The sequence below is a fragment of the Cricetulus griseus genome, chromosome 2 (assembly GCF_003668045.3).
Source record: "Cricetulus griseus strain 17A/GY chromosome 2, alternate assembly CriGri-PICRH-1.0, whole genome shotgun sequence".
Taxonomy (NCBI): Eukaryota; Metazoa; Chordata; class Mammalia; order Rodentia; family Cricetidae; genus Cricetulus; species Cricetulus griseus.
The window spans coordinates 318,130,563-318,150,810 of record NC_048595.1 but is presented as its reverse complement, the minus strand read 5'-3'; the positions used below and the strand labels follow the sequence as shown (position 1 = coordinate 318,150,810).

Below are 20,248 nucleotides of genomic sequence, written 5' to 3'. Positions count from 1 at the left end.
ATGCCATGAAGGCGAAAAGGACTGGATATCATTATCTGTCACTACTTTCCTGTCCTGTCAGCTGCCCACTACTCCATGTGGTACAAGCTGCTGTACTTAGTACACTACAGTTCAGAGCAGGGCTCTAAGACTGGAGGACAACTACCGACCTCAGCCTTATGACCAAAGATGTCTGCACAAGTGGATGTCAACTATGAAAGCACGAACTCAAATATAATCCCCTCTGCCGAGAAGCTACCTTATTACCCTCTAACCTCTACTGGGATAGTAACATGGTGTAATACTTAAAATGTGGCCTTCAACCCTCTAGCTATTATTTCTAGTGGCATGATTTTGGGCAAGCTACCTTTTTTTTTCTAATCTGTGGTTCTCTTATCTATAAATCAAAGAGTGTACTATGAGAGGCTGTTGCAACTGGTAAAACCTCGATCCAGTGAGGCTTTTTATAAGGGCTGTTATCTGTGGCATTCCACTGCATCCAACATACCTAAAAGGGCATTACAGAATTCAGCAAGCAAACAATAAATACTCAACATATATTGGGCACTGAATGCTAAGGATATAAAGATAAATACCACAGGGCCATTTCTGGACTGTTGCTAGACACTAGGACAGCCAAGGGTTATACAAAGTATTTGCACTATCATCAACAATAAAGAGCCAATTCGCCATGTGACTGGGGGCAATGAAAGCAAGTGGTGGGAAGAAAGGAAGACAAAAAAAGCTCCATATTACAGATGTGAGAGTGAATACTTGAGAACTCTCCCTGGAATGAAGTGACTGGATATCATTAGCCATCACTTCTTTCCAGTCCTGTCAGTTGCTCACTACTCCACTTTCTACTACGGCCTGAAGACAAGTAGAACAAATTGTAATTGTAAGCCACTGCTGGCTCTAAGACTGGAGGACAGCTGCCGACGTCAGTCCTAGGAGCACAACCAAAAAGACTTCCCACTCTGAAATCCTGAGGACACTGAGGGTTAGGACCCCTTTTCATGCAATGAAAAGGCAGACTCCTCTATAAAATGTCTAGAGAAAGGAAGCATCTCCCGATGGTCTCCTATGCTTCCTTTTACACTTACAAAGTACAATTTAAAAGAGCTTATTACTAAGGACAGGCATTTCTCAGTATTAGGGCATTTCTCAGTATATGGCACAGTGGTACCATAAATTAAAAATGCGTCAGTGACCTAATCACAAGACTCAAAGCAATAAAGCCCTCAGATGAAAAGATGGGTTAAGTCTTCTCAACATATGATTTAGCAATGGAGTCTAAGATATGATGATGCACATTAATTAGAATCTATCCAAATTTAAAATATTTGTATATTAAAAGATATTATCATTATAAAGGGGGAAACCTATAGATTATACATTATAGAAAACTTATGAAGTTGAAAAAATCTGCAAATTAACTATTTGGTAAGGGTCTAGCAGTATGCAGAATACATTTTTTATAAATCAACAACAAAAACAATCTAAACAAAATATGGCAAAGTACTTTAAGGATATTTCTTCAAAGAGGATACACAAATGTCCCCAATACCACAAGGATGCTCCGTATCACAGAGAAATGCAACTTGAAACCACAATGAGATTTAAAAAACAAAACAAAACAACTAAGACAGCTATTCTACTACCCCAAAATAGAACAACGTTGGTGAGACTATGGAAAAACTGAAACACTGTATATTTACAGTGGTAATATAGTTCAGCTACTATGGAAAACTTTGGCAGTTATTAAAACAGTCAAGCACAGAACTATCATAGAACCACTATTGAAAACAGGTAACTAAACAATACATGCGCACATGTGTCTACAACAATACTACCTACAAAAGTCAAAGACAGAAGCAACTCCAAGGCTCAGCAGCAGGTAGACTGATGGGCAAATGGGAGTACACACGTACAATGGAATATTTTTAAGACACAAAAGGAAAGAAGTACTGTGGAACAATCTTTGTTCACTGTAAATAAGTATTGTTCTCACTGTTAATAAAAAGCTGACTAGCCGATGGCTAGGCAGGATTTTTGGGGCAGAGAGAATGCTGGGAAGGAGGGCAGAGTCAGGAATTGCTAACCAGACACAGAGAGGAAACAGGAGGTGTAAGATGAAAAGAGAGGTAATACCATGTGGCAGAATGTAGATTAATAGAAATGGGTTCACTTAAGTTGTAAGCGCTAGTTGCAATAAGCCTCAGCTATCGACAAGCATTTATAATTAATATTATGTTTCTGTGTGGTTATTTGGGTGTGGCTGCTGGAACACAGAAAAACTCCTGCCTACAAAGAAGCATATATGCTATAATGAAAATGAACTTTGAAAACATTATGCTGAAGAAAGCACACACAAAAAAGGGAATATTTTATCTGTATACATGATACATGTAATAATAGATAATAATAGAATAGATAAATCCACAAAAAACAGAAGGAAGACCTGAGGTTGCCAGGGGCTAGAGGAGAGGTGGTGAATAGCAATTGCTTCACTTGGTCTCTGCCAAATGGCAGAGAAGTGAGTAGGATCAACTGCAATGGCTTTCCTTTGGAATGATGAAAACATTTTAGATACAGGTAGTTATTGCACAAAAATCGTGGTGTACTTTTAAAATGGTGAGTTTTATGTTACGTGCATTTCATCAGAATTACAGGCCAAATTACAACCCTTGAAAAGAGATACTACTATGAATGTGACTTTATTAGGAAATACAGTAATCAAGTTAAATGGAGGTTACTGGGGGTGTGGGGTGTGTGTCCTAATTTAATACAACTTAAAAGAGATGGTATCCTTAAAAGAGATCCATACACATACACAGGAGAGTGTTGGGTGGTGACACAGACAGAATGATGCATCTATAAGCCATGCAGTGCCAAGGAAGCCAGAAGGATACTATGCAACAGATTGCCCCCTGGAGACTTTGGAGAGAGTCTTGCCCCAAGACACTCTGAGCTCATACTTTTGGTCCAAACTGTAAGAAAACAAATTTCTTAGATTTTTAAGCCACCCAGTCTATGGTACTTTGTAGTAGCAGCCTTAAGGAGGTACTGTACAATGGAAAAATAAGGTTGGCAGTAGGCTTCAAGAAGGCTAGTGTGAGAAGTTCATAAATCTACTAGCCTGAGGAGAGCTCAGATATCAAAGTCAAAGCACTTCCAGGAGAGCTGGAAGACATTAGTCTAAGCTGAAGCTTACAGCAGCAGGTGGACTTCAGCAAAGCCGAGTGGTGCATGCTTACGTCCTTACAGTTATCAGATGCTTACTGCCTGCAGTATTTGAAGACAGAAGACCCTATGCAAATTCTGAGGTTTTTAGTCAACAAAGTGTTCTCAAAGCACTGCTACTCTCAGGGCTTGATAATATCACAAAGCCAGGTCCCTGTGATCAATGTACCTGAGAGAAGTGAAAAAAGGGCAACTGTGCAAGCCAGAAGTCCACTGCTAGCTGGAGTGGCGTGGAATGGAATCACGGCCCAGGTGGGGTGTTCATTTAAGATTTGGCAGACTTTAAAGGAATGAATTCCCATGGCCAGAGCACTGCTCAGTTTAGACAGAAAGTAAGATTAGTACTTGTTGAGTAATAATGAAGGAGCCAGGAGAGATATTTTAGGGATTGGAGATACCTGGCTGGAACTGTATTAAACAGTTTATGCTCTTCCTGCAAGAGATGGCACCAAGAAAGGGGCAGCCTGGGGATCTGTGGTTGGATGACCATCTTACTTCAGTGGACCTACTGATGACTGAACACAAAGCACCTAAGTCACACAGCTTTGCTACCTCAATGGCAAAGTTTTCTCAGACAGATGTCTCACAAGGTTATAAAATAACTGAGTAATGATGTTCACCTGCGTGTTCTATAATTGGGATTCACAAATCCAGGAAACCATGAGCTAACTTGTAATAACTGTGGGAAACGGGAGGGTGGTTCTGTCAGGGAAATCAAGATGATGGCTTCAAACAGATCTACTTATTGATTGAGACAGGGTCTCCCTCTGTAGCACTGTGTACCAGTGCTTTCTGCAGACCAGACTGTCCTCGAACTCTGAGTTCCACTTGCCTGTCTTCTCAATGCTGGGATTAAAGCTGCACACTACCACACATGACCCTGATACACTGGTTAATGATTTTGTTATTCTTGTCTTTGAAGGTGCTATTTAAAAAAAACACAAATACAGGTAGTACAAACAAAATCAGAAAATAGTTTGGTACTTGGCCCACGATAATACTCCACCATGGGCAGACAGAAAACAGAGAAAAGCAACTGGCCCTGTGCTCCAGATACACAGGCAGATGTCCACAACCTCTTCATCCTCCTCCAAAAGCCCACAAGCTCTGTATCTTGAACAATTCTAAACCCAGTGAGGAAAAGAGACCATAGAAGTTCCCTAAGGGTCTCTTGCACATGGTTGCCCTATACCCAGCTGAGCATAGGAACCCTAGGACTTGTAGTGAGTATAAAAGAGGATCTCCAAATAGTCCTGCATCCCCTCCCCCCGACCAATGCTCTGAGTCTGCAGTGGGTTGAGTTCATAACTACAGGCAGAAATGACAAGGAAAACAGTACTAAGTTGGGAAGGGAGCATACACACGGAGCCAGAAACACGCTACCACTAAGGTTCATGAGTCTTCTCTCACCTTAGCAAATATGCCAGCTTCATGGCTGAGCAGTCCCCATGTCTCCCTGAAGGAGAGCTCAGAACCCTAGAGACAGCCCCCAGAGAATATGGTTCCTCTGTATCTGTGCCAGGCTTTACCCTTCCACACACTGGGGTCAGGGGAGAGTGGTTTCTACAGATTTTTTTTATTTCCTTTAAAGATGAAGAAGCTGAGATCAGCAAGCCATAAGTAGCCTGACAAGAATCAGACCCTGATTATGTTGGTGGGACCACATAGATCTTTTGGTTCCCGCCCAGTGCTTACTGCTAAACACACTATCACCCTAGACTGATAGATATTCTGTGCTTCACTATGCAATTTATTTCAAACTGTGCCCCCCAAATTATCTTATTTGTTTGTCAAATGAGTTCAAACGATGTATGAACAGAGGAAAACAACATGAACACAATCAGAATTTTAAACATTCACTGGTTTTATCAATCACATCCCACCATTCAGTCAACAAATATTTACTGAAGATCAGCACTGTTCTGAGCGAGCATGGCCAGGTGCTGAGAATACAAAGTCACTAAGATATAATTATCCTGGAAAAGTCAACCTTAGCTGGCAATTCTTCAGGAAATCAACTCTCTGCCCAAGGGGCTGGGAGTCAGATTTATTGCTGCCAAAGATGAAAACATCAAAACAAATAAAAGAGACTCTGTACTTTCTTACCATAATAAGATAGTAAGATCCTAAGAAATAAAGTGCTCCAATGTTGCTTTCCATATAAGTGTCTAGCGAACTCAGAATCACCACAAAATACTTGGCTTGAAAAATCTGAGAGCAGAGCCCAAATGATTACTATCTACAAAGAAAGGTAATACACAAAAATGAAAATCAAGAGAAGGTGAGTGGAGGGTGGGGATGTAGGACATGCCATAGAGCTCCCTCAGAGATTCCCACTCAACAAACATGTACATTAAATCAGCCCCAAGGAGTGGCCCTTGGCTTCAAATCACTCTCTGTCCCAAGGTGAAAAAGCTGATTTTGCTTTGTGGTAGGGAAAGAGCCCCCCCTCAAAAGTCTTTCAGCCAATTATTTAAAATGAAATCTAGGAATCATAAATCTGATAAACTTACAGCACTATTGTTAAGAATACAACCTTAACTTGAAAGTCATCCTCTTCTAAAACATCTCAGAGTTTTATAGACCTATCCAGACATGACCTCTCCAGACGACATGTGAAACAAATGCAGGCACTTCGGCCTCTCTTTAAAAGATATTATTCTCTTTGTACCATGAGTGTTCCTGAGTAGGAAGTAGTGTTTTGACACAGTTAGTGAAGGTAACATAAACACGCCAGAAATACCAGTATGCTTACAGGAGCTGAACACAACACTGATGATATGATGTAAAGTTAAACTGACTGGACATTTGTGGAACTGGCAAACAATGTTTTTATGAGACCAGATGATAGGGAAACAAATGTTCCTTCAGTCTTATAGGAAGAAACCAAAGAGTCCAGGATGAAGTCTTTGGTCAGTCTCTAGCTATTTAGCTTTGGGAAGGTTTCTTTTGTTTATATCTTTCATCTACAAAAGAGGGGGACATATAGTGCCTGCCTTTGAGATCTGCAGGCTCTTCTATGAGAAGGAGGAAGATGAGAGGCCAGGGACTTTTGTAACAGATATAAATAACTGTCAGCATTTGGTATTTATCTGACGATAAGCTGAAATTCTAGTTGATGCGCAGCCAGCTGGAGTTTGGAGGGTTCCGCAGCCAGCTGGAGTTTGGAGGGTTCCGCAGCCAGCTGGAGTTTGGAGAGTTAAGGGGCCTCACCTATCTGACTGGGCACCCTCAAGGACAGAGCTAATGTGAGCAGCCCCTTCTGCTCCTACCTAGGGAAGTAAACACTAGAGAAGGCAGGGGAGGGGATATGCACCTGGCTTCCAATGGCAGTCCTTTCCCTTAACTACATGAAAAAGTTGTTTATTCTAAGCATTACCCAGAGGTGTGGATAGGAACTAAATCTGGCACTGGCAGTTGTGTATTGAGGTACAAAGATGCCTTTCTCCCCAGTTTCCTATCCACAAGAAATAGTCTTTATAATGTTGATTATGATTATTATTGGCCAAAAGTCCTAAAGGCTACTTGAGGTTTGTGGCCACATATCTGAGAATTTCCACTGGGTAGGTATGGGGGGACTAGATAGTTAAATAAAACATTTGCAAAACATGTCTAAGAATTAATGAGGTTGTTAAACATGGTTCAAAAGGAGGCATAATAGAGCAATGACATAGGTAGAATTATAGTGTTTCCTATATCAAAGCACATCACAGATCATATTGTTCAACAAATGGCATAAGAATGACTGTGGAGCATATATATGTTTTGTACACATGAGGGTTATGTATAAGGATAAATCTATATCTCATATAACTGGCTGTATTTGGACTTTGTGAGACCTCCAGCACCCCAATAATGACACTGAGACATTATTAATTATGAAAGCTTGGCCTTTAGCTTAGTCTTGTTCCCAACTAGCTCTTACAACTTAAATTAACTAGTTTCTATTAATCTACATTCTACCACATGGCTTTTTACCCCTCATTCTGTACACCCGACTTCCCCGGTGTTTTGTCCCTGAGTTCCTCTCTCTCCCAGAAGTCCTGCCTAACCTCTTCCTGCCCAGCTATTGACCATTCAGCTCTTTATTAAACTAATCAGAAGGTGCCTTAGCAAGGATACATTTTCACAGTGTACAAAAAGATTATCACACAACAATTAACTCAAAGTAATTCCACATGAATCTTATATACTTACTTGTGAAAAGCAAAAGCATACATTAGTTGGGGGAAATTTATTGGCATAAAAATGTCAGTCTTACATAAAACTCATAAAGAGAAGTTTAAAAATTAAATTACACATGTACACAGGAAACACTACTATAAAGTAAAACAATTTAAAAATGAAGAAATGAGAAAATATTAATTCAAAGCTATTCTGTAAACATTACAAGAGGTCCGATAACAACAAAAACCCCATTAGCCCAGAAGAATGTTAAAAAGGTAAACGCAAGTTTATAGGAATATAGGTTCTTATTAAAGAATAAGCAAATCTTACTACCATTGAACAAGAGAAACTAGGATATTGATAAGTCATTTACCTATTAAAAATACTAACTTGTAATTTAAAATATTTGAAATAAAAATCTAAGTCCAGATGACTTCACTGGTGAATGCTATCAAATACTGAAGGAATAATATGTTTTATGCAAACTTTGAGAAAACAAATGAGGGAATATTTCTGATATATTTGGTAACATTATATAACCCTGATATCAAAACCAACAGATATGAGCAAAACAAATAAAATCACAGGTAGTATTGTTAATATAGATACAATCCTATCTTCCCAAAGTACAAGCCTAACTTTAACAATACATGAGAATAATAAGCTCTTAGCAAATGCATCACTACAGACTCTTCTATTTGGTCATCTTATCTCAACAATCATAGGTAGGCTGTAAATCTTGCTTGTGTCAATATTCTCTTTATGGGGTGTTGAAATTTTCATACATTGAAATTACCAGCCTTTAACCAGTTACAGTTTTTCTTTTTCTTTTTTTGGTTTTTACCTTTTACATCACTTTTAAAATATGGAAAAATTTGTCTGTTTCAGCCTAACCTTAAAGGTCACAGTTAACCAATCTGCTATGTAACAATGGGTTACACAAACAGGTCACTCAATTTCCATCCAGAAGGGAGTGCTGACAACAGCCAACAGCTTCAGCCACACCAAGCTGCTGCTGTTCAGCCCTGTCCTCAGAACAGTCAGTCACACAGGCTCTCTATCAGCCGTCTGAATACCCCCCAGCCCAGAACTATTCTGTATCCACTCGGTTTCTATTCTGTGCTTTACCTACTCGCAACCCTTGGCCAAGGCTGGGTCTGGGCTCGCTCTTCCTACCTGGGAATCACTTCATTCCTTTTCCCCCTAGACAGAACACAGACAACTCTCTGCTGCCCCCTTTTGGTCTGCTATGGCTGCCTTAAGCTTAGCAATTTAGCAACTAACTATAGGGCAGCTTGGAGTAGCTGTCTTTAAGGGGCAGAACACTTCCCCAAAATGTGACATCCTTTTCCTCTGGGCATAATCCCAATGAAGCCTGGACTGTGATGCCCCTCAGTGAAATCTGGTAAAGATCACTGGGGAATAATGTGTTTAAAATCCAAAATCTGAATTTAAAGTACATGCTCCCTAAAAGTGACAGGAATAGTCCTTGATCTTCCAGGACAAAGCACAGCCAATATTAAAGCTAAATCTAACTAAGCACTCCCCTTCTCTGCTCCAAGACCCTTGTAGCTGCTTTTAACAGTTTCTCCAAGCCTCTACCCACCCTGAGGCAGAGGTACTATTAATATCCATTTTCCTAGTGAAGAAAGAGGATGGAGCCTGTAACTAAACCACCCAGCCAGCATATGCCACACCTGACACACAAAGCCCTGCAAACTGACTCTGGAGTCCATGCTCCAAGTGCTCTCCAAAACTGCTTCTCAAGTAAAGGACAATAGATTTCTGACGAGTCAATAAATAGCTGAAGCATAATTTTAAGGAAAGGTCAGAAATTACATTAAAAGTCAGGGAAAGTATGGATGAGGCAGAATTCGGAACAGGAAACAAGCAAAGACAGAAAGCCCAGGGCACTCTGGGGATGGCAGGTTGTTGTGGCTGTGCTCTGAGAGCATGCATACGTGTGTCAGACACAATACCTCTCACTACCTGCCTTTAACTCAGCAAGTGGAGAACTGGAGGGATCTGTACCTATGAGACCCAGGGTCTCATTTTACCAAATGCTTTCCAAGTCTTCCCTATCGACTGTGCCATGGCTTTAGCAATGATGACTAATGACCTTCCCCCACTTCTGGGTAGCCCCCCCCCCCCACACACACAATGATGGAACACGTAGTAGGAGACAGTGTTGCTTAGTATGGAGTTCAAAGCCTGAGTTTTAAGTTACCAGCTAGGAGATGGGGATACTGTCTTCAAACCAGTGTCTATACTAAAAGGAACAGACCAGGCCTCCAAACCCCTGCCTGGTTAAAACAAACATAAGGGGAACTCTACCATGAAAAGGACAGCAGTCACCATCAGGGAAGAGAATTCACATCAAAGCTCCTAAGTGTCCGCTTCGCTAGACACAGAGCATCTGGAAATACTTAAGAATTTATTTGCTTTTGGCCTCAAAAATCATGATGCAATCAACTGCAACTTCTGCTCCCACAGATCTCCCCGAGCCTCTGTTAATCTACTCCACTCTCCTTTAACCTCTGCCAGCTCCCCAGAACTATCTGCAAGTTCACAGGTGAAATACTACCCAAGGAGGGCTGCACAATCGATAGACCACGAGCCACGTTCCTGGGACCCTATGTTACAGTCACGAAAACAGCTAGCAGAGAGAGCTGTTGATCCCAGGACTACACTGCAAAAACAGAACTCAGAGAATACCTTTTTACACAAAATCTTCATTTTTTTTTCCTTAAGAGTCACTATGTTGGTGGCACACACCTTTAATCCCAGCTCTTGGTTGGCAGAGGCAGCCGGATCTCTGTGAGTTCGAGACCAGCCTGGTCTACAGAATGAGTTCCAGGATAGCCTCCAAAATTACACAGAGAAACCGTTTCTTGAAAAACCAAAAAACCAAAAAAAAAAAAAAAAAAAAAAAAGTCACTCTTAAAAGGTTTGGCAGCTATCAGAATAGCTTTGCTTTAGTCCTTTTCTTTCTCATTTATGTTCAGCTCATCAAAAATGTGCTTCATGAACTTTTCAGAGTTAGGAAATACGAAGATAAATATGACACAAAAATTAGCTGTCTAAAGCAAGCAGCTTTTACGACTAAGGCCCACTGCAGATCAGAGATCAGAAACCCCATCCTTTCTCTGATCTAATCTTATATGTCCTGCTTTTTCTTTTGAAAATCATGAAAGAACTAACTGAAATGTTAACACCATTTACTGGAGCAGAGTTTCTGAGAAGCTAAGCAGAATGGACCCTCATGCTCACAACGTCTGAGGCTTCCATCTTTTGTTTTGTTTTGTTTGAGAAGGGTCCCGCTATGTAGCCCTGGATGTCCCGGAACTCACTCTGTAGACCATGCTGGCCTGTAACTCACAGAGATCTATCTGCCTCTGCCTCCCGGATCAAAGACGTGTGCCAACACATGAGGCTTCAATTTTAATGAGAGGCCAGGTGTTCCTCCGGGTAGCTGATATCTACAGCCAGCTTAACCGGCTCCATTTACAGATCACACTGGAGCTTACACTGGTCCCACAGTTCTGATGTCTCAGGGGGATGTTTAAGCGCTTATCCTCCACAGCACAATGGACTTTTACTGTTGACATCTTCATATGTTAGGCTTTCTTCAGGCTGACTGTCACTGTATCAAAGTATCTTACGTCTCTGTCCTGGATACTACTGAGACTGCCTCTGAAGAGACCAGGCTTAGGCAGACACACTGGCCTGCTTGACAAGCCTAGAGACAGTCAGATCCCCAATCCAGCTTCGAGAACTTGACTCCCTTGGCCTTTACAGAAGTCACTTCAACGTCAACTTCAGATACTAAACTTGACAAGCATCAGAAGCCACCTAGAATCCCACTTCCCAGCTGGTGCCAGATGCCTGGCAAACCTAATGGTATGTTTTGGCAACTGTTTTTCCTCCAAAGGTCTATGGTCAGATCTTCTCTAAAGCCTAAGTGTGGTCAGTAGGCAGAAAATAGGCAACTTAGAAACATGTATGAGTGTAATAAAAAGGTGAAATGTCCAGTCTCTTGTCACCTAGTTTTCTTCCCACTCAGTACTTCAACCAATGTACTAGCCATTTTCCCATTAGCGAGGCTTAATTTTCAACTTTTCATTAACTTTGCTGATCTATTTGTCCCCTGTCCTGTGTATAATACATTTCTCTCTTCATTTCTACTGCTGATTACCACAGGTCAGGGCTTTTATCACTGCAAGCAGGGAAAATTAATTTCCTTCCTACATTTATCCACTAAATAAAAAAAATTATTATTACTCTTCGTGGAATACCTTCCTTATGAGAGACGTTTCTCAAGAATCTAATGATGATTAATTATCTCTTGGGTCATTAAAAAGATCTTTCTTGACGAACACACACTCACAACATAAAATTTAAAAGGTCAAGAGAGAATTTTTGAGATTCTTTTTGAAAGAATCTCAGGAATACTTTTTGAAAGAAAGCATTGTTAACAGCTTTTGTATGACAGTGCTTACCACTCGAAGACACATACCCATATTACATACATACACACGCATCAAAGCACACACCACACAAACCATAACTTTTCATCTAACAATTCTGAAATTTACTCCTTAGGAATACAAATATACATTAAGCCCTCATTCTTTCCAATCACTGCATAATATTTACTACATGCTTATAGAATAATTTTACTACATGGTTATGGAATAATAATTTAAGCATGCTTCTGCTAATAGGCAAAGTTTTACTATTTGCAATGGACATTACTTCATATGTATGGGGCTATATTAGATTAAATATCTGAAACTACCATTGGCTTAAAGAATACATGCATTTATAATTTTATGTTGCCAAAATTCTCACTGCAGATACTCTATAAATTTGTATTTGTTTTTGAGACACTATCTTGCCATATAGCCTAGGCTAGTCTTGAACTCACGATCCTCTTGCCTTAGCTTCCTGAGCCATGTTGAGATGATAGGTATGTGCTACTATGCCTAACTTGGATAATGTGCCAATTTACAAATTTAATATCAATATACAATAACAGATTAACACTATCTTTTCTGCAATAATTTTCTCCCTCTATCTATCAGTCTTATTTCTCAGTCCTCCCCACAGGCGCTCTCTCTCTCTCTCTCTCTCTCTCTCTCTCCTCTCTCTCTCTCTCTCTGATGGCAGGCCCCACAGAGTCAGTTCTTTCTGCAGCTTTCCAACTCAAGTTCTAACTTTTAAGTTTGTATTTGTTGATGACATTAATCCCTCTTACAGTCTGCCTCAAACATATTTTAAAACATTAAGTTTGTTATATAAATACAGTGAATTAATCTGTTAAATTCAGAATTTGGCTGGACTTTGAACTGCTTCACGTATATACTCATCCTCAACAATTTCCAGTCTTTTTGATAGCACATCCTTTCTTTGAATATACCACAGTTTTAGTGAACTAAAAAAAAAATGCTCTTCTATCTCCTATTGGCTTTAACCTTCCCCTATACAGAGCTGATGTATCTTATGGACACCATAATTGGTATTTGTCTTCCTGTATTTTCATCTCAAACATTGTCAGAGCAGTTTATTTGTTTCAATGGAAAAAGAATAGCTGATTCACAAAATTAATCTTTCTCTTCATGTTCTCTATATTCACTCCCTTTCCCTTTTCTTCTAAATTATAGTAGACATTCAATAATATTGTTTGAGTTATTTATTCCTAGTTCCTCTACATTATATTATGGGTGCATACCAGGCATGGTGGAACATATTTTTAATTACAGCAATTGGGAGGAGAGGTAGATCTCTGTAAGTTTGATGTCAGCCTGGTCTACATAGTGAGCTCCAGGACAGCCAAGGCTACATATTAATACGCTATCTCAATAAACAAACAAAAATAAACCAACCAAACAACCAAACAAGAAGAAAGAATGCATGTGTGGGCTGGAGAGATGACTCAGCAGTTAAGAGCACCAGCCACTCTTGCAGAAGACTAAGGATTGGTTCCAAGCACCGACATGGCAGCTCACACCCATCAATAATAATCTGATGCCCTCTTGTGGCCTCTGTGGACACCAAGCTGCACACGGTACACATATATACATGAGGCAAAGCATTCATAGACAAAATAAAAATAAATCTTAAAAAATACACATGGAAATGTAAATTTATATATACATGTAGATAAATACAGAAAGGAAAAGACTTAAATATCCAAAATGACTTTGCTAAAGCAGAGCCAGGTTAGAAGATCCATGTTATCTAATGAAAAGACCAAAAATTACAGCTACTAAGCCAATATATTTCTATCACCAAATAAAGCAGAGATGACCAGCACAAAAAAATCATATGAAGAAATTATTACCAAGAGGTCCCAGGCAATGTGAAAGAGTATTTTATGTTTACAGTAAATGGCCTAGATAAAATTAGGTGTTTTTGTACCAAAAAAGAAAAAAAAATTACCTTTGAGCCTTATCTTCTCTCCTATGTAAACAAATAAACAAACAAAAAAGCCTCTCATAATTATAGATCTAACTCTAGAACCCAAAATTACAAAATTCTAAAGCAAAATATTAGACAAAAATATGTATGGTGCTGAGTTTGGCCAAGATTTCTTAGATGACAGACACCAAAAACATAAAAGTGGGGGAGGGACTGGATTTCCATAGAAGTTGAAACCATATTTGAAAAACATGTTAAGTGAATGAAAACACAAGACTAAAACGAATTTTCAAATTCAGTTTTAAAAAAAAAAAAAACCCAGAACAAAGTAAAATTTGCCAAATAAGGGATCACCTGGCAATTACAAATTTAAACCAAAATAAATACACATTGATCCAGGTCTATCTGTCATGGAAAGTACAGAGGAGATTCCACTAGGATTATAAAATGGGCTAAGCTCTTTGTAAAACAACAGTCAAGTTTTTTAAAAGCTAAATATCTATCTTCAATATGTTCCAGCCATTTTAAGCAAAAGGACAAGTCAATACAAAGTTGGATCCATAGGTATTCTTAGCAGCCTGGGCTGCCACAGCCTGCTAGAACAGGATGTGGAATCACCTCTTGATGTAGTAAAGACAGCAGTCATCTCAGATCACTCTGGGAACCATAAGCAACATTGGGAAGCACAGCAAATGAACTTCACACCATAGTCTTGTTAACTAGATCAGAGGGGAAAGTACAGACTCTGAAGGAGCAGGGCCCAAAGGTCCTTACTCTCATCACCAAACCCATGACTCTCTGGTGAGGCAGAAACTAAAATTGCCAATTTGCTATTATCTAATACAGAGTATTAATAATATGGACTATCTCTCTGGCTTGGGGTTAAGATTAGCAAATAAAAACAACTACAGCATGCAGCAGTGTTAAAGCAGGGAACTGTTCCTAAAAACGCTCTAGGAATTGCTGTCAGTTTGAGTTTCCCAGAGACTAAGCAATGCTAACAGAAAAATTTAAGATAGCCATAGAATACAATCTCCAAGACCTCAGAAGAAAACTAATTCACACGCAGCTCACTCCTAAAGAACCCTGACCTCCCACCCCCTCTCCCCACAGGCACAAGATTCCTACAACACTCCTTCCAAGGAGCCACCACAGCACTTTTGCTCATTGAAAAATGAAGCTATTTTGGTCCTTCGAGAGGCTGCCAACCTAGGACCTGGAGACATGCAGGCTACCATCTGCCTCCTCCCAGCTGTTCCTGACCTGTCGCCTGTTATCTGCCAGGTCAGCTGAGCAACTGTGGAAGGACGCTTGAGGCCACAGCCCAGCATGGATGGACATGCTGCCACACCATGGAGAGCCTCCCAGCTTAGCCTTCCTCTCATTACATGTTGCTCTCCATGACAACCCAGGAGTCTGATTCTGAGGGAAAGAGCTGTCCTTGAAGCTCTGCAGCCTTTTGTACTGTGTGACAATGGATTCTACACTCTCCATGCTTTTTCTGGAAACTACAGGCCACTTTAGAACTGGAGAGGCCTGTCACCCTTCAGGAATGACCATCATGTTGTGGATTAAATAACCAGTTCTGATGACTGATGCTCTGAGGTAAGGGGAGCAAGTTCAATTTCATGCTTTTGTAAACACCACAGTCCGTCCTGTCTTCCGCCAAAGATGCAGAAGTCTAAATAAGCCTTTAAAACTGCAATGGGCACACATTCTCAGTAAGGAGGACACCAAAAGGGAGTGCACAAGTATTGTAGCTGGAGTTGTATGCCATTAGTATAGTCATAAAATGCTAACACTGAAACTGTTAAAGCTTGCTATAACCACACAAATAATGGCTTTTATTGATGGCACATTTTTCCCTATGACATGTAGTTTTGTCTCCTGAATATGGAGACACAATCAGACTCCAGGTTTACTGTCTAAGTATAGACAGTATACATGGACAGGGGAGTCCAGCTCAGAACCTGACTAGCAGGCCCAGGAAAGCTGGTCTTCAAAATGGAAAAGAGGTGTTCACTGTATGAAACTTATAGACAGTCACCATACAATAACACTGACCCCAGACAGGCAGCACTCCAAAAGGGATAAGGGGTGACAGTCTCACAATAAACTGAGGAGCAGTCCACAAGACATTCCAGGGAACAATTAACCCCCTGCCTGGGTTCTTTACCAGTCACAGCCCTGCCTGGATCCCTTCACGATTGATCGTCCTGCTCTGGGCAGGCCCACGCTGCCTTCACAGAGCTGCCCTTCTGGAGCTTGTGGCTTCCCAGCTCAGAACAGGCAGTTCCCACACACCATACTCACCACTCGGGCAATCTCTCTTTGCCTCAGTGTCAGTAAAAGAGGGCTACAAAGCTAATAATGCCTAGGAATGCTGCCAGCGACAGTAAAGGCAGGAAGCCTTTCCCTCTCAAAGGACAGCAGAACAGTAAATTGAATCCTCTGCTTGGAAGAAAAAAAGTGTTTGGAGCCTAGTTGTTTTAAAAATTAGCAGAGGATGTGGAAGTTTTTAAGTCGAAAGAATAAAGACCATCCCCAGACACTGACCGCTGAATGGCCTTTGTGTCAGCTGCATTGGTTGACTATTCCTGCATCATATAAGCTTCCCTTGCGGCTGCTTTCTGACCTCACCACACCCCGGGTGCTGATGATACCAAAATAAAACAGAAATGTCCTGCTCCCCAAACAACCTGTTGGGGCCTGCAGAATCTCCTCAACTACCTCATCTTGATGGGGACTCTAAGGGACTGACTGTACCTAATGTTTCATTTGGAGACGGAGTACCTATCAGCCATGTGCTTGTCTTCCTTCACAGGGCAAGCTAGAATAAGAAAAGAAAGTGTATGAAAAGAACACAAAGAATACTTCAAAGGCCTGCAGAAGGAAGCAGGACTAAGACCCGGCAAAAGAACCTATAGCTCACAAGGCCTCAGAGGAGGCCCTTAACTTTTTGTATTTTGCACCTTGATCCCTCTGGTAGGTGGGCCTGGGGACCCCTTCTCCAAACTGGTTTTTTACAACTGAAACCAGTTACACTGAAATACAATTATCAAGATACTAAGAAGTTCTGAGATAACGCAACATATGCGCTGCATCATTAGTGCATGGAACCCCACAGCCAGAACCAGGTCTAATTACCGGCTTCTGAGCTGCGATGAGCAGTTTTTAGAAATCTGCTACAAATGTGATACGGTTAAAAAAAAAAAAAAAAATCGATGACTTTAATTGGTGAGAAAGACAAATGCTGCAAATAGTGCAGGCATCTGTCATCTACACTCATAATGGAAGAAAATGCTAAGCATTATTGAGACACTAAAATGTGCTTTTTTATGCTTACCCAATTTGCAGATCTCTATAAAACGTTCTCTGCAGACCCCGATATAGAAAGTAGCAGGAAGCATGGCTTCTCTGGCAGAAGCAAAGGGCCTGTGGCAGCAGAGCTGGGCTTCTCCTCTCTCGGGTCCTTATCCCTCCCCACCCCATGCCCCAGGGGGCCCGAAGACTGAGTGTATTGCAGCCCATGAGAGCATATATATATGTTGCACTCTCAGGCTTGTTTCCCCAGCCTCCCAGCCAAACCACACCCATCACATGAAGCCTCTGCCTCAGGTCCTTCCTACTGTGTCTGTTTTTATCTTTTTGATGCCACACTTCAACTGAGGCATCTCTGTAACACCAAGACATGGTATTCTAAGACATGCCCTGTTTTCTAAGTGTTGACTCTCAGTTTTATCCTTCCCACTGTCTGAATCACTTTTATTCTTGCTTATTTTCCCTTCAGATGCAGACTATCACTGTGTTCAGATTTTTGTCAATGCATAGATTGCCTCAAACACCCACTGTTTGCTGTGGTAACTACAGCACCCACTCCTTTTCCTCCATGTTTCCTTTTCTACCCTAAGCAGAGGATTCCAGTGTGGCTGACTCCCAGAGAGCACTGCACAACCCACATCAAATGTCCTTTCTGCTGTCTCAAAAGTAGCCTTTCTATAATGATTGCTGGCACCCCAAGATGCTGGAGTTCCCAAGCTTTCATGTCTAAGATGTCTAGATATTTCAAATGTTCTCCAGGGATGATAAGATGAAAAGGTAAGTGTGTGCCACAAGTCCTGGGACTTGCTGGTACCCATGCCAAGATTCTATGGCAGAAAGTTCATCAGTTCTCCACTGGTCAATTAAGCTATGATGGTGGCTACAGGCTATGGCAGGGAAGGAGATAAGCCTATACCACAGGCAGCAATATGCTTTACTCTAAGCTAGTGCTTCTCAACCTTTCTAATGCTGCAATCCTTTAGTACAGTTCCTCATGTTGTGGCGAACCCCAACCATAAATTTATTTTCATTGCTACTTCATAAATACAGTTTTGCTACTCTTATGAATCATAATGCAAATGTGTGTTTTCTGATGGTCTTGGGAGACCCCTGTGAAAGGGTCATTCGACCCCCAAAGGCCACAGCCCACGGGTTGAGAGCCACTGCTCTAAGTGATGGAACCTCCCTCAAGGAGTAAGAAATGCTACCTGCAGGCAGGACAGCCAGAAGCTGTTGGGCTATTTAAGATTAAGAAGTTGCTTGATGTTTCTTCATGTTAGGCATGTGACTTTAAGGTCATTCTGAGAGGACAAAAGTCACTCTGTAAAGATCTTAGCCACAGCAACCACAGCAGGCCTACCTAGTGGAAGTACCGCAGAGCATCTGGTCTCTGGTGTCCACATGTCCAAGTTCTACCTCTGATTTCAGTTACTCAAAAGAAACTCCAAGAGTTCATAGTTTCTAACTTTCAATTTTCACAAGCATTTTTCTGCAGCTTTAGTATGTTTTGTACATTCTCTGAAGCTGGGAAGCAGAAGTCATTTAGACAATGAGCAAGCATCATTACCACTAGCTTTGTACAGGTTACCCAGACTCTTACACAAGAAAAAGTATCTATGATGTCATGAGAATTTAAAAAAAAAAAAAATCTGAGAGAAGAGGCTAATTTTCTTGATAATGAAAAGAACAGAATTTTAAAAAATGACATCTTAATAAAAGCATTAGTTCTGAATAAAGTAAATGACAAGATGTGAAATCACAGCAGCATGGACATGAAGTGAACAAGAGTCTTATACATGTTCTACATGGAAACAGAATCCAGCAACCACATGAATCTCTGTTAATGCTCTGGGCCACATGCACCTGGATTCAAACACAGACACACAGACACACAGACACACAGACACACAGACACACAGACACACACACACACACACACACACACACACCTTAGTACTACAGAAGAAAAACAAGCAGCCAGTGTTAGAAGCGGGTGTGAAGCAGAGGTGAGGGGTGATCTTACTTGTAAAGATAGTACTCTGCAGAATCTATATCTTCTCGAGATGAAATGTTGTCCACAAACTAAAGGGGAAAAAAGTCTTGGTTAAATACATATTATGCCATCTGTTTGGTCGAGTTCATACACTGATCCTTAAAAAACATGTACTCTTTTTATTGGAACGGTGTTCCAGTGGTATGGCTCCATCCTGAAAACCCTTCACACTGGTGAAAACAAATCATACACCATAACTTCTCTTCTATGGACAGAACAACTTTGGTCCCAAACAAAACAAACAACAATAAAGCACCAAGTAAAATCCAAACCTGAACCCTGCTCATATAAGACAAACAAGATGAGAGCTTTTTATAGTATTGTTTACAGTTATTATTACCTTTATCCCTGTATCTACATCTCATCCTCCAAATACATGGTTGAAATGGTGCAGACTCTTAAGGCTGGAACAATATTGTTCAGAATATAAAAACCTAAGTGTAGAGAATTCAGTGTGTAACCACTTTCACTCTGGTTTTAGTGCTGATATGGAACAACTGTTTTAGGATTGAAGGCTCCCTTTAAGCTATAGCATCTGCTAAGCATTGGGCCTGGGGATGCAACTCATTGGTGGAGAGCACTTGACACATTCATGAGGCTCTAGCACTTGAGAAAAAAATGAAAAAAAATCTGCTAGTATGTTCCTTACCTACTATCTAAATGAGCAGAAAACATTACCCAAGGATGGATTCTGCCCACAAGTGGGAAGTCAAAAGCAGGAAGATAAGAGTAAGAGCCCAGGCGTGCAGACAGTGTAACTAGAACCTCATGAAGAGAGAGGAGGGAAAAAGGGAGACTTTCTAAAAATAACCAGGACCTGTGGGTTTGATTTAGAAATCCATTAAAGGGCAGATAACATGTGGTGCAAACACAGGCCCTGAGCTTGAGAACCAGCTCTCCTGATAGCTTGCTGTGGCACAAACAGATGGCACAGCCCCTCTGGGACTTATTGCTCCATCTGTAAAAACAGCTACAGGCTTCCGCCCTGAGGAGCTTGAATCTCAGGCTGGAACATGCACACAAAAGCTCTTTGAAGTTCAGAGTGCTGCCTAAACAAAAATCAGA

The 20,248-nt window shown here is 40.8% G+C and overlaps 1 protein-coding gene across 2 annotated transcripts in view; it reads right to left on the bottom strand.

The window, feature by feature from the left end:
- Nucleotides 1–20,248, bottom strand: part of Mrps27 (mitochondrial ribosomal protein S27) — an 82,326-nt gene that overhangs the window by 44,139 nt on the left and 17,939 nt on the right. For both annotated transcript variants that reach the window (XM_027401645.2, XM_027401646.2), the window contains exon 4: nt 19,154–19,212. In XM_027401645.2, the coding sequence (XP_027257446.1) occupies nt 19,154–19,212 (59 nt within the window). The remainder of the gene's footprint in view (nt 1–19,153; nt 19,213–20,248) is intronic.